Source organism: Vanellus vanellus, assembly GCF_965231255.1.
Source record: "Vanellus vanellus genome assembly, chromosome: 7".
In the NCBI taxonomy this organism is placed as follows: domain Eukaryota; kingdom Metazoa; phylum Chordata; class Aves; order Charadriiformes; family Charadriidae; genus Vanellus; species Vanellus vanellus.
The window spans coordinates 6931578-6945545 of NC_138912.1; the positions used below are offsets into that span (position 1 = coordinate 6931578).

Consider the following 13968-nt stretch of genomic DNA (forward strand, 5'->3'; position numbering starts at 1 on the left):
GGGAAGTATTTAGTGGAAGTTATTGCGGTCTCGACATCTCAGCACTCCTGTTGCAGCTGCCATGCAGCACAGCAGTTTGGAAGAGAAGGACAAAACGTTTTCCTGTTGTCAGTCTCACTCATTACCAGCAAATGCCTCACTGCCCACCAAATCACTTTCCAAAGACACCGAAAACCTTCGGGAAGTGTCTTAAAAAACCTTCCAGCTTAAGAAGTCACAGCACTAACCATTCTTTCCGGAGCATAACTTCAGCAACATAAGGTGCCTCCTGTATGCTTAACAGTATCAGTTAAAGACCACCAAAAAAAAAAAAAGAGAAAAAACCCCCACCACATTCCAATCTGCAATAGCTGTTTTGAAAGAACATTAATAGCATAGCAAATAAATGGTCACCTTTTACTACAGTTCAGGCAGTTTAAAATTTACACCGTGTGAAGTTTTAATGTTTCCTTACACACACAGCTGAAATATCATCCACACTATTAAACTGTGAAAGAACCTCGTAAGAACAACGGTATGCACAGACTGAAAAAACACAAGCCTGATACAGACCCTTCTTAATTGAAAGGCTGCTACCTGTCAGTGCTCTTCTATTTAGTTAATACTAACACGTGAGAGATCAAAGATGAGTCTGAGGTCTACTAGCTAAATACAAGCCACAAAAGTCTACCTGAATTACAGGTTTCTTTTGATTTGGGGGGGAAGAGTTTGGGTTTTTTTTCTACAAAGCAAGCAACTTTCAGATTTTAAAAAAGCATTAGCATATCAAGCTTAAAAGGTTTTTCATGTATTTGTTTAAAACCTAAAGTCATCTCAGTGTGGGCAGGAATTCCAAGACACCTGTGCATCTGAGTTGGGACAAGTTTGGCATTTCCAGACCTACTCAACTTGTCTTCTGCTACTATGCCTCAACAGAAAATTAACCAAGAAACATGTCACCACAAGATTTATTTAATTCTTACCAGGTTAGGATGTAGCATACCATCAACCCATATAAGTCTCAGTTTTAGGTTTACTATGCCATGGATGGAATTACAAAGTAGATCTTATGTAATGAAAGTAGAAAGTAATTTATCTCTGGTAAATACATTTTAAGATCTTGCCTCACAGTCAGAAGCTACAAAATTGACTAATGTACGTAATATTCAATAAGACGAAGGATATACAGCAGCCTACCCCTCTCCCTTAGTCCCCTCTGTTGTCTTTTGTGAGAAGGAACAAGCAGCAACAGGGAACTAAGTACGCAAGATTTTTTAAGCTTACATTCTTGCTGGGTTGCAGCTAATACAGATCAGTTCTGACATCTGGTTTGTCACATATGCCACAAGTATGTTGTGCTGACAACTACAGAAGGATATGGAAAAGGGGGAACAGAATGAGCAGGCAAGGGTGAGAAACCATTCAGTAACGATTACAGCTAAAAAAAAGTGTCAAAAACCAGCTTGAGGTTCTTTCTGAAGTAACTTGAAATTTGGAGAGGATTTTTCTAAAGCTACAACTATCTCCTCTGGAATATTTTCCAGAATACTTAGGCAGTTTCCAAGACATACCACTAAAACTCAGGAAATCAGTTTTATATTAAATACTTAATTCAGTAATATAAATTAACACTCAAGCCATCATCCCTCAACTATTCTTGGGACTACTCTGTAGCCTTAAATCTACTGATACATCTTTGGTATCAGTGGCATTGCTCCTTACACCATTCATTAGCTCAAGGCCTTCACTAGAGCACTTGCAGGCATTAGACTTCAACCAAAGGAACTGCTCTTCTCCTCCAGTCTACAATCATGAAGAACAGTTCAGGAATTCTGACAAGTAATTTCTACACGATTCCTGTAATGTCTTTGAGCAGAAAGGCAAGCACACATTAGCTGGCCTAATGATTTGTGATTCAGAGAAGATTTCACACTATCAGACTAAGACACCTAACCTGAAATGTCTCCCTGGACACTTTGAGAATATTGTTTGGTAACATGTCTCTCATTAAAAGAAAATTATTTAAGAGGCATTATTTTAGTTGCTGATTCACAACCGTTTAAGAGATGAAAACCAGTACTGTAACACTAATTTCCTGAAGTACTGAATACTCATTTGCCTCCAATTATAGCTCCAGATGTAACACATAACTTACTCTTACAAGCAGAGGTGATAGAGTCTTTGCGCATGAAGTCCCTATAAATTGTGTTAGAATAATTCAAATCTGCATCACTCACAAAACATCTAGTAGGTTTGTTTTTTTTCCTGGTTTTAGTAACAACTATTCCCAATCTTGTTTAGTCTGACATTACTGCCTGGAATATTGTGAAGGTCAACACAGTGATAACAGAAGCTTTTACCCCTTGAAATAATCTCATTCCTTTTTCTGCTGATAAGAAAATGGTGAGAAGAATTCAGTGTCCTCAATACTTTTGCTATTTACTATATGTGTATGCACATGGATATATGGATACATAATTTATACCAATAGTATCAATAAAACGATGTTTCTAATCTGCGTAGAACTAACAGTCAGGAGATGCCAAGCAAGGCATAAGCAGAGTAAACCAAGAGTGAAATCCTGACCAAGACCTGATGTGAGGTATTTAAAGCATGGTTGAACAACACATGTTTTTTTCACTACACTGAAAAAAAGTATCCTGTAGACAGCTAAATTCCTAACAAAATCTATGATGCCAAAGTGACTCATGGATTTCCTGCAGGTAACTCATCAGTGCTTTCACTTCAAAGGAAAAATAACACCAGAAACACCTTGTAAACATAGGCAGACATCCTTCAAACTAGGGCCAACCTCAGACTTTGCTTATAGCAAATATTTACCAAGGGGTTTTTTTCCTTTTTTAAGTCAAGCTGTTCTCTCCATGATTCAAAGAGGTCAGAAATACAGCTTTCAAGATTAGTGAATTTCTGAACATCCCTTTATGGTTGAGGGTGGAGAATATTATAAAGCTTAGCATCAGTTCTTTAGGTTCAGACCTATCAGACAAAGCAATACTTTGCAAGGTTTGCCAGTATTATCTATTTCAACCCACAAATGTGTAAAGATTAATTCAGAGCAGCCTCTGTAGGACAGGATAAACTAAGGTCTCCAAAAACAAGTAGAGACACATAGTTAGATTATAGCTTTTTGACAGACTATTAAACATGTCAATAAACAAGTTATGACTTTGCTTGTGTTGTTGTTTTTTTTGTTGTTGGTTTTTTTTTTTTTTTTTTTTAATATAGCAGTGACTCATCACACAGTAATCCATTTACTCATTTCCGGTCAGTGGCCTTGATTATAAATGGTCAAATGCAATAAAATCATAGACTTGAGGACATCCAGCTTTGTCTTAATACAAGCAAGGGCTACTGATCCAAGAAATACTTCTTCCGAGTAAACTGTTTCTTTCTTGGGTTTACTGTCAACATACTAAGGTATTTTATTTCACAGCCCTAGAGCCCACTTTCAACAAGCTGATGCACAGAGTTGGAAAAACAAAACTACAAACATTCCCACTGAAATGGGAAAGTGTGACTAACAATCAGAAAGTTTCAAGCAGGCTAAGAGACTTCAATATCATATTACCTTTCAATAACCTGCAGGTCCCACATAGTAGGGATCACATGTAAACTGGCTGAAAATTTAGAGACAAGCTAAGGACAAAATCCTGCTGAACAGCATGCAGACAAACTCCCAAGCACTGGCAAAGCCTCCATGAAGTTAATGGACGTAATGAAGAAAGGAAAAAAAAGAAAAAAAAAATCACAGAAATGGCCACATGAAAACAAGAGACTGATGCTTAAAGCTTTCAAACTACAGTCTCCAGAACTGCAGTTCACTAGTCTGTGCTTTTATTACTCTGGGTCAAACAAAAGCTTTTATGGCTATGCAGATGATTATAACTATAGCAAAACCAAAACTGAGGCTTCCCCCCTCCCCCCTGCAAGAACATGCATTTCATTGACTAGCAGTATTATTTGTTAGCTTAATATCAGGTATTTTGTAAGATGATTTATAAATCGAAGTATTACTGGACTTTAAAGAATAAGTGAAGCTGCTGGAACAAGAGTCAGGTTAACTTGAGATAGACTGTAATTTTATCTAAGAGATGTAAACAAATTGCACTGACAAGACAAAAGCATTAGCATGACTCAAGTATGAAAACATAACACAAGACAGACCAGTATGAAAAACAGTTCTTTGGATAAACACAGATAACAATGGTATTTCATGCTCACATATAAAGTTACTCCAACGTTTTAAAAAAGCTTGTTAAGTGTACTGTACTCAGATAGCCAACCTGGGCATAAGCATGCTTAATTGGCTTTTTAGCCATAACATGGATCCTAATTTTAGAAAGTTGTAGGTAACATCTGTGCAACCCACCGTATATTTTGTGAAATATCCAGCTATTTATAGTATTTAACTTATAAGCAGGTACACCACAGTCAGTTACATCTAAGTTACACCCATTACTCAGATCAAGCTAATTTCTAAGGCTGGTTTTTCATTTTATAGACATCTTTACTGCCTAGCCTCCCAGAGAAGGTATTATAATTCCCATTGTTTCAAAACTTCCGTTAACACAACTCACTTTACCTCCAATTTTTGTTTCCACTACCTTCTCTGCAGCCTGGTATCAATATGCAGAGACCCACCCTCTGTAATTGTCACCTACACTGCTTACAGTCACTGAAAAAAAAAAACAAACCTGAGAGCAATTTGCAAGTGTGGAGACCTGTTCAGTCCCTCCCAAGAGGGGAGCCCATCCGCCCCAAGAGGCGGTCCCCCTTTCCCAGAAGCGCTGGCCAGCATCACTTATATAAGGCTGACACCAACACAAGATGGCCCTTCGCACTCCGCGATGCTCCCGCCAGGGTCACCAGAACACCACGAACTACTGGGGTTACGCAGGGGGAGCTGCCAGGGGCGGCCCGGCTGCATTTTGCAGAGAAACAAACCCACCAGGAAAAAAAAAAAAAGGAGGAAAAAAAAAAAAAGACAACAACCCAGCTGCAGAAGGCGCGTTTCTGGCTGGGACAACGCTGCCAGGGCACAGGTCATCTCCCGCACCGGGAACAGCCCCGGGACGGCGGCAGCCCCCGGGCTCTCCCTCCGCCGAGCGGTGAGGAGACGCGGCCGCCCCCCGCCCGCGCAGGGCCGAGCCCGGGAGACCCTCGGCGTACCGAGCTCCGCCGCCCTCACCCGAGGCTCGGCACCGCCGCCGGGCGCCCTCGGCGGCGTTTGAGGGTGGTGTGTCCCCTCCCCGCCGCCGCCCTTTCTTCCCTTCAGCGACCCTCTCCCCGGCCAGCGCCAGCCGCCGCCCTCGCCTCCCCACAGCGACCCTCTCTCTCCCCCGGCCACCGCCAGCCGCCGCCCCCCGGCGAGGGCACCCCGGGTGGGTGCCGGCCCGCCCTTCCCCTCACAGGAAGCGGGCACCGAGGCGCTCCCCGGCCCCGCCGCCGCGGCGGCGGGGGCTCACCGGCTCTCAGCTGCAGGCTGCCGTCCCTCCGGCTGCACCACAGCGCCCGCTCCCCGCTCTGCAGGATGTAGTGGTCCTTGGCTTGGAACAGCTCCATCCTCGCACGCCGCCGCCGAGGGAGAGGGAGGGAGGGCGGACGGGCGAGCGGGGCGCTCCCGCCGCTCCGCAGCCCCGCGGCGCGCGCAGGGGGTGGGGCAGAAGGGGGAGGGCCAGGGCGGGGCGCGCTCCCGAGCGGAACGCGGGCGAGCACGGGCGCGCGCTGCCACAAGCGGCCCGGCCAGTCCCGCCGCCGCCGCTCCCTCAGCCCGCCGGCCGAGCACGCGCCCAGATTCCGGCCTCGCCCCCTCCACGTGACGCTGCCCGTCAGCACCTCACCGCCCCCTTTTAAAGGTGCAGCGCGGCGCTGGGCGTGGCTTTGCGAGGGGCGGGGCTTGCGAGGGGTGGGGCTCCCGCGCCCGCCCGCCCGCCCGCCCGCCCGCCCGTGCCTCGCGCTCCCCTCAGCCCTCCGTCGGTGGCGGGAGAGGCTCCGAGGCCCGGCGGGGATGGTGAGGGGCGATGAGGGAGGGCCGGAGGGCGGCGGGACGCTTTGCCTTCCGCGGCGGGGATAACTGGGGGCGGGGGAGGGGTGGCTGTGTGTCCTCCCCTCAGCGCTGCCCAGCCTCGAGGCTCCCCCGGCGGCGGGGGTGGCCCGGCCCTGCTCCCGAGCGGCCCCGGCCCGATTCCCGGTGCCCCCGCAGGGCCTGGAAGCCTTCATCAGCACAAGCCTCAGGAGGCTATAGCCAGCCACCAGAGGCGAAGCGGTAGCAACCGAGCCTGTATCCCCCAAGATTTTTTCAGCTTTTCCCCAAAGGAGAGCAACTTTAGTAATTGCTGGAAACAGGCAGGAGTCGATGCAGTTATTTCAGCTAGCGGTGAAAGAAAATAGCTCAAGACTCATTATGGTTTTAAATATTTATATAGAAAGGAGCACCTCCTGATAACAGGGGTAATGATACCCTCCCTATTCTCCCCAGGCAGCGCTGGAAAACATACCAACAAACTCGTCGTGGCTGCAGACCCTTCCCAGCCTTTCCGCCACCTCTCCACAGGTTTCCAGAGCTTTTGTTTTGTTTTGTTTTGTTCACAGAAGCTGAAGTCCCACTCCCTATAAAATTGAAGTAGAAATGGACAGGGACAAAAATCATCCTCCTGTGCATACACATATTTGGGAGCAGCTTAGTTTGTTGAAAGAACATCTTCAGTACATCTTGAAAATCAATGGTGCATGCAAGTAAGTAGTTTTACATAGTAGTGGAAAACCAATTTTCCCATCTTTTTGTTTATTTCCATCTACCCGTCTTAAAAGAATTATCTTTTTTTTTTTTTTAATGTCTCTACAAAGGCTTTATATTATTTTGAACGCAGGTTTTTTTCTTTCAAATATAAGGTCAGACTTCTGACATTGCTTTTATCTTTTAAGTACACTTAAATAATGTAAGAACAACATGAATGGAACTGAACTGTGCTTGATTTGATAGTAGATGCTAGTATCTCTTAACATTTTCCCCAGGGGAGGTATGCAAAAGGATGCACTATACTTTCTTGGCTACAGATCCCAATTTTGAAAATGCTATGCCTTGTGAATGTACTATAGCTTCCAGTATAGCACTGTCCTGCCTAACTCGTGTATGTAGCACTCAATGCCATTAGCAGAATGCTGGTAATGCTAGTAATTCAGATCACTCCTGCAGGTACTGGACAAGAGAAGGGTTTAAGTGGCTTCTCAGCATTTTAATAAATATCTCTTTTTAATTACTTTCTTCTTGATTTTCCATAAGCACAATGTCATGTATTTTCAAAGTCATATCAAACTACACGGAAATGCAGTACAGGGATGGATTCGCCCACGGCTTGTTTCCCAGCAGAACTGTGTGCTGTTTTCTCACTTGTAAATAAAATACATTCATAGTGCCATAAAATGAAGCCTAGCCCAAGTAGAGAAGGCATTGTGAAATTTCAGGTAGAATGAATGGACAGCAGAACTGTGATTGTAATGGGATATATTTTGTGTCTCTAACTGAAAGCTCCTGGTGTGCAAAGAAAGCTGTGTCAGTTTTAGCTGCCTGAAGGGAAGGATGAGGAGCAGCAAGAGCCTCAAGTTTTTCAAATACTCAGCTCAGTAAAATCCTTGCTGCATCTTCTCCTGGAGAAAAGTTATTCTGTGACCCTGCAAGGCAGCTGGCAATTGACAGCTAAAAGAGGTTATTTTGTTCTTCTCTCTCTTCCCTGCCTGGCACCATGAGCGGGGCAGAGGGACAGTAGTTTAGCTGGATAATGAGTCACAGGGAGCCAGGGATCTTAGTGGCAGTAGCTGCAGCATTCCCCTTTTCACAGAGTCGTGTGTGAAGCCTTAAGGAAAAAAGAAATTTGATAATTATTTCGGGCCGAGATTTGCTAAGATGTGTGGTGAGGCAGATTTTTGAGAAGTTAACTCTCATTAGGTAGAAGGCTCTTTTAGCTGTCAGTTGTACACACCTGCCTGCCTGAAATATTTTGTTGTTTTCTGGACAGTGCAAATAAACACCTTATTCAGTGGTACTATTCCTTCATTTAATTGTGTAAATGTAAGCATTTGACTTTTACATATACATTGAATTAATTATCTGAGAAACCCATAAAGATTTTAAATAAGATGATTAATACTGTCTTGTAAGAAAAAATGATAATCAATATGAAAATGACAGTAAGAAAGATGTCCTGCACCCTGCTATGGACTCCACCCACTCAAGGGGGCTCCATGAACAGTTTCCTTGACATTTGTCACACAACAGGAGAGTGGGAATCACCAGCTGGGGCATGGGAACTAGCAGCTCAGGGCAGAAATTTCCAGAATGAGTCGGTTCTGTCAGTGGCAGATCCATTTTAGGAATTTCCCTCCTCTGCCAGAGGTTTCTGCTTCCCTTTGTCAGGCCAAATCAAGAGTTTCTTTGGACACGCTCTAGCTGGGAGCACTGAAGCCTCTGCTGACATAGAGGGAGGGGCTACTGGGGAGGTTAGCCTCGTTGACTCACAAATAAAATGATTTACCAATTATTATTAAACTACCTACCATTGAACAGAACTACTTTAAAACCATTCTTTGAAAAGACTGGTTTCTCTCTCATACAACTTTTCTCCATTAGTGTATTACTCATATATATTAGTTATGCCACAAAACGTGACTAAAGGACATTAAGAAATGAGAAATTTCATTATTAAATGTTAACATTCAAGACCCAGGTAAGAGCTTGACTTTGGAAGGTACTGAGCATCCAGTCTAGAAAAGCATTTAATTGTATGCGTGACTTCAGATGTATAAATTAAATATGTTTGATTGGACATTAACATCTTTTAAGATGAGTATGTGCTTCAAAACTTGTCTGGTTTAAGACTAGGAACTGAACATCTCAGTGGGTCCAAAACGTAACCCTTTACTTTTGCTCCCATTTCTTTCCTCTAATTTGGGGCAGTCTGCACTATCATATGCTAAATATTTATCACTGCCATTTGCAATATCATCTCTATTATGCACGCATTTCCCAAATAGTTCAGTGTTGTAATGCAATGCATACGGTTGCCATTAAAATAATTCAGAGTTCCTTGCAGGGATTCGAGATCAGACTTTGTTTTGCTCTTGCTCACCCTTTGATCAGGGTTTTTTTCCCCTTGGGTCCTTTTCTGTTTACATTCATTGTGTTTTCCATAGATTCACAGCTGTGCAGTGTTTTTATGAGCCTGTCAACTTTAGTTAGCAAAAAAAAAAGGGGGGGGGAGCAATTTTGCATTTTTGCAATTCATTGTTAATAGCTAATGGTAAGGAAGTGCGTAGGCTGACAATTAGTCATGCACTCTCACTCTCAGTATTACCTGATTGCCCACAGCTTGATTTCAAGTTTAAATATTGATTAATGGGAAGTGACATGATTTAGCAACTGTCCATACTTGGAAGTGCAATTGACTGGATAGATGGGACAAATACACAACTCTTCCTGGGATGAATGATACCAGTTTTGGAAATGACACTGCAAGAGACTGTGAGGATCTTTATTTCTAAATGTCTGTGATTGAGAAGTTGTGGAAGTTTTTTTCATTTGTTTGGCTTTCATACTCCTGGTAGCTTCCAGACGAACATCAGAAAAATCTTTGGCAGTGAATACACGTAGAACATCTTTGAAGTGCTCCTGTTTGCCTGCCTGATATTGTTATGATCAGCTCATTCCTCTCTTGCTATCAGAGATACCAGTTCATAGGTGCAGTTGGTGGAAGTTTTATAGTATGGACATTTGCTGCTTTGTTTTTCACTGACAGGATAAGCTATCACTTATTAGCTGTCCAACAAGCGGAAATAATTTTTGCCGCCTTATTTATTCAAGGTATATTCAAGTGTAGTTGTTTACGGGGTTGTCAAGTGCTATGATAAAGGTGATAAAAAGCAGTCTTGCAGTGACATCAGGCAGCTTCCTCAGCACTTCTGGATGCATCCCATCAGGTCCTATGGACTTTTTCTGTGTCAGCTTATTTAACTAGTCCCTAACTCAGTCTTCCTCTACCACTGGTAGGACTTCTGTACCCCAATGTTTCTATTAGACACAGAGGCGTGGGAGGCCTGAAAGCAGATCCTCCAGTAAAATCTGAGGCAAAAAAGGCCTCAGCCTGTTCTGTGTCCTTCATCACAAGGGTTGCCCATCCCACTGCACATTGGGCTTAGAGTTTCTTTGGTCTTTTTGATGCCGAAGTAACTATGGAAGCCTTTCTTGTTACCCTTTGTACTCCTTGCCAGTTTTTAATCTAGCTGTGCTTTCTCCTTCCTATTTTCATCCCTGTGTGCCCAGGCAATGCATCTGTATTCCTCCTTGATAGTCCCTACCCACTTACGCTTTCCATATGCTCCCCTTTTTGCATTTGAGCTTAGTTAGGTTTTCCTCATTCAGTCAGGCTGGCCTCCTGCTATGCCTGCTGGTTTTCTTGCAAGCTGTTTTTTTGCAGGCAAGACAAACTGGTTTCCCTGTGGAACCACTCAGGTGGTTCTAAAGTGTTCCTACTAATACAGGAATATGAATAATAAACCCATGATGCTATACCCTTACTGTCTTAAATCACATCCATGGATTAAAGCTTCTACAATATTCCAGTCAGCTTCTTTAATTTACCTAATTCTTCATCACATATTTACCAATCTGATAGCTCCCCAGCTGTGTGAGATGGTTAATAAACTATGATGTAAGAAGGGATCTTGAGTTACTTTCCTCTTCTGAAATATTTTTTTGAAAAGGCTTTTGTGTGTTTTTTAGAGAGATTATATTATGCATTGAACAGACACACTAAAAAGCCTGCTTTGAGAAGTCACGTCCTCAGAACAGAAGCAACATAATAGGCTCTTCTGGTTGGCAATATAGCAGTTAAAAAGAGATTTGTTTGTGACAGCCAACAATTGCCACCAGTACACTTCTGAAATACCTGTAAATGTACTTCTATTATTAAATACTCTGAAATATACTTGTATGTTATGTTTTAACACAGAAAAATAGAAAACCACTGGCATGAATATTAGCTTTTGGCAAGAAAATTAAAACTTTCACAAAAACAGGGAAAGCAGTTCAGCATAAGAATTTTTGCCTGAATTTATTTTTAGCTTGCTTTCCACTGGAATAACTTTTTCATATGGCAGCTGTAGTTGTTATCTCTAAAGGAAGAGAGACTCTGGTATTTCCTCGTTTCCCATTAAAATCTTTTACTTGCCAATGGGAATATTTCCATTGACTTCACCCAGTTTCACTGAACACATAGGAAAACAATAACATTTTCCCTTCAAAGCACTGTGTATGTGGTTAACATCTGCAATATACTATATGGCTTATGGGTAATGTATTGATTTCCCTCTGTTGCACTTACTGTTAAGATCAAATCAATGAGACCATTTGCACAAATAAATGAGAATCTTTTTACTGCCTACAATTCTTTTATTCTACAATTACAAATTTCACTTTTCAGACTACCAAGCTAGTGCAATCACACATGAAAAGATTCCTTACTGTTGTTGGTCTGCCTTCATCAGTTAAAATACTATTTATAGTGTACCAAGGCCACACTTAATTCGTAATTTCTCCAAGGTAAACAGCAGGCTGCTCTTCACAGCCATTGTAATAAAATTCACAGCTAATTTAAAACAGATTCTACTTGCTTTTCCTCATCTGATCGCCTAGGTATGCTTCTTTTCCAGTGGTTTTGTAAGTGTACAGAGTAGACCAGTTCAGACACAGAAACTCCTTCACCAAGTAGACTGTATTTTTTGCTCCACAGCCCCATTTCAGTCTTTTCGTTGATTAAGGGCTGATTAAGCATTAATCCCATTTGCCAGAAAGCATCAAGGAAATCTACACAACAGACTCATTTTTCCCGAGTGTGCGCTTGTGCACATTTGCCTTACAAGAGACTTTCCTTTCTAGACCTATGTTTGATTAAAGAAAGTTTCAGTGTAGGTGTTTCTAAAACAGGCTTCTTCACAACCATATGTGCCTTTATTGCGGTGGCATGAGGTCACAGTTTGGGCTTCTGTGGAAATGTTTCAAAGACAACTTCGTCATCTTGGTGGTTATAGCTACAAAACAGGATTTAACTCTGTGTCTTGGGAGTGGAGCAGAATAAATTTAGTGGAAAACGGGAGTGAAATTCACTACCAACTCGTTGAAGATATGTTCAGCAAAATAAGATTTTAAAACAGTCTGAGCAAGTTAATGGTTTTATTACGTTTTGAAAGAGCTTACCTCCCTTTCTTTACTTTTAAATTAGTCTATTTTTTAAGAGCAAAATACTTCACATGTTGAAAGAAACCCAAGACTTTTGCTTTTAGAAAGTATGAAAAGTAGAATTTTAGGATCACTGCAACTTAAGATGTCTTTATAAAAAAAAAAAAAAGAAAGAAAAAGTTCTTCTGATGCCATTTAGCCAATTTGAATCAATTTTGTAAGTGGCTTTCTTGGAAGTTACTTTATTTTCCCTGATTTTTTTTTCTACTTTAATATTATAGAAACAAAAACCATCCAGTTACTTATCTTTGTAATATTATTAGGGTTCACTGAATCCAGCTTTTTGCTCAAGATTTATCATACTTTCTGTCACTATTTATGAATATGACTACTCAGTTTCTTAGTATTGAGGCAATTTGATAGTAAAATAGCAAAAATAGTAAAGTATATGTATTCTATTCTTGGCATAACATAACTTTGTGTGCTGTGAATACTGTTGAGGCTGAGCATCAAATAACACCTGAAGAACAGCAATAGTTACCAAGCACTGAAGTGTTATACTTTTCTGTCACTTTTCACCATTTTTGACTGTCTTATGAAAAAGAAATGTATTAGTTATTCAGTGCAAAAATCTCTGTCAGTTGAATGTGATGGAAATAAATGCAGTAAAAGTCTAACTTTCCCTGGGTTTCTTTTTAAATCACTTTTCTCTTGCTCCCCTTTCTCATGGCACTTATTATTTTATACAATATTTATTAATTACTATGGATTGTTTACATTACTGTCATGCCCCAGAACTCTAGTTATAGATAAGGGCCCCCACTGTCCTATGTACTGTACAAAGCCAGAGCATAATGTCTATTCAGATTCCAGAGATTTAGAACCGTTACAAAAGACAAGGAACATAAACATCTGTTTCTGTTAAGGGATGGACTATAAGATAATGCGACATTCTTGATCAGCCTGGAAGCTAGTGGTCTCAGCACTCCAGGATTTAAGCATTACCGAGTTGTAAAGGAAAACATACTTTAGTACTCCATTCAATTGTTATTATTATTTTTAATACAAAATATTTATATTCTATCACTTTATTTGACTTCATTTTCTATGTTGTGACTTAACGTGCCTTCAAAATAGCATATGTACTTGCATAGTTGCAGCAAAAGCCTGTGCAATAAATTAATTCAGGGTCAAATTCTCCTTTTCTTACTCCAGAATATGTTCCGGAGGGAAATTTTCAGAGTAACGTTTGACGTGCTGTGACATTCAGCAACAATACTGCTAAAGCCAGCTTAAATAATCATTTCCTCCTTCCCAGCTGTGTGTTTCTATTCCTGTACCATGCCTGCACCGTACAGCCACAAGCATTTGTGCAGCATATTGTGAACTGAATTCAGGGAACTAATGCAGATGCAGAATAACCTACTAAAATGAAACTGGACTCCAAACAACACTAACCAGAGTGAAAGTACGCTTACCTGGCCCTTATTGAACAGAAGCAGCCTAATTTTTTAAGGTCAGGATTTACCTTAGTGTCGCTCACTTGGCAATTCATTCTGAGTTGCCAAGCAATGCAGACTCAGATCACATCTATATTACGACTGCGCAAATGACAACCATGCCTACATTAGCAAGCAGTGCAGTACCACAGGAAAGGATTTGGAGAATAAAACAGCTGGTGCTGCGGATCCAGCTTCTGCACTATGCACATTCCAGGAGCTTTATTTAAGATTAGATCT

General features: G+C 41.7%; 1 protein-coding gene across 1 annotated transcript in view; it reads right to left on the minus strand.

Moving 5' to 3' along the window:
* Positions 1 to 5562, minus strand: part of INPP5F (inositol polyphosphate-5-phosphatase F) — a gene marked incomplete at its 5' end in the record, with an annotated part of 48221 nt that extends 42659 nt beyond the window's left edge. The window contains one exon of the mRNA XM_082486297.1: positions 5466 to 5562. Coding sequence (XP_082342423.1) covers positions 5466 to 5562 — 97 coding nt within the window. The remainder of the gene's footprint in view (positions 1 to 5465) is intronic.
* Between the last annotated feature and the right edge of the window lie 8406 nt (positions 5563 to 13968).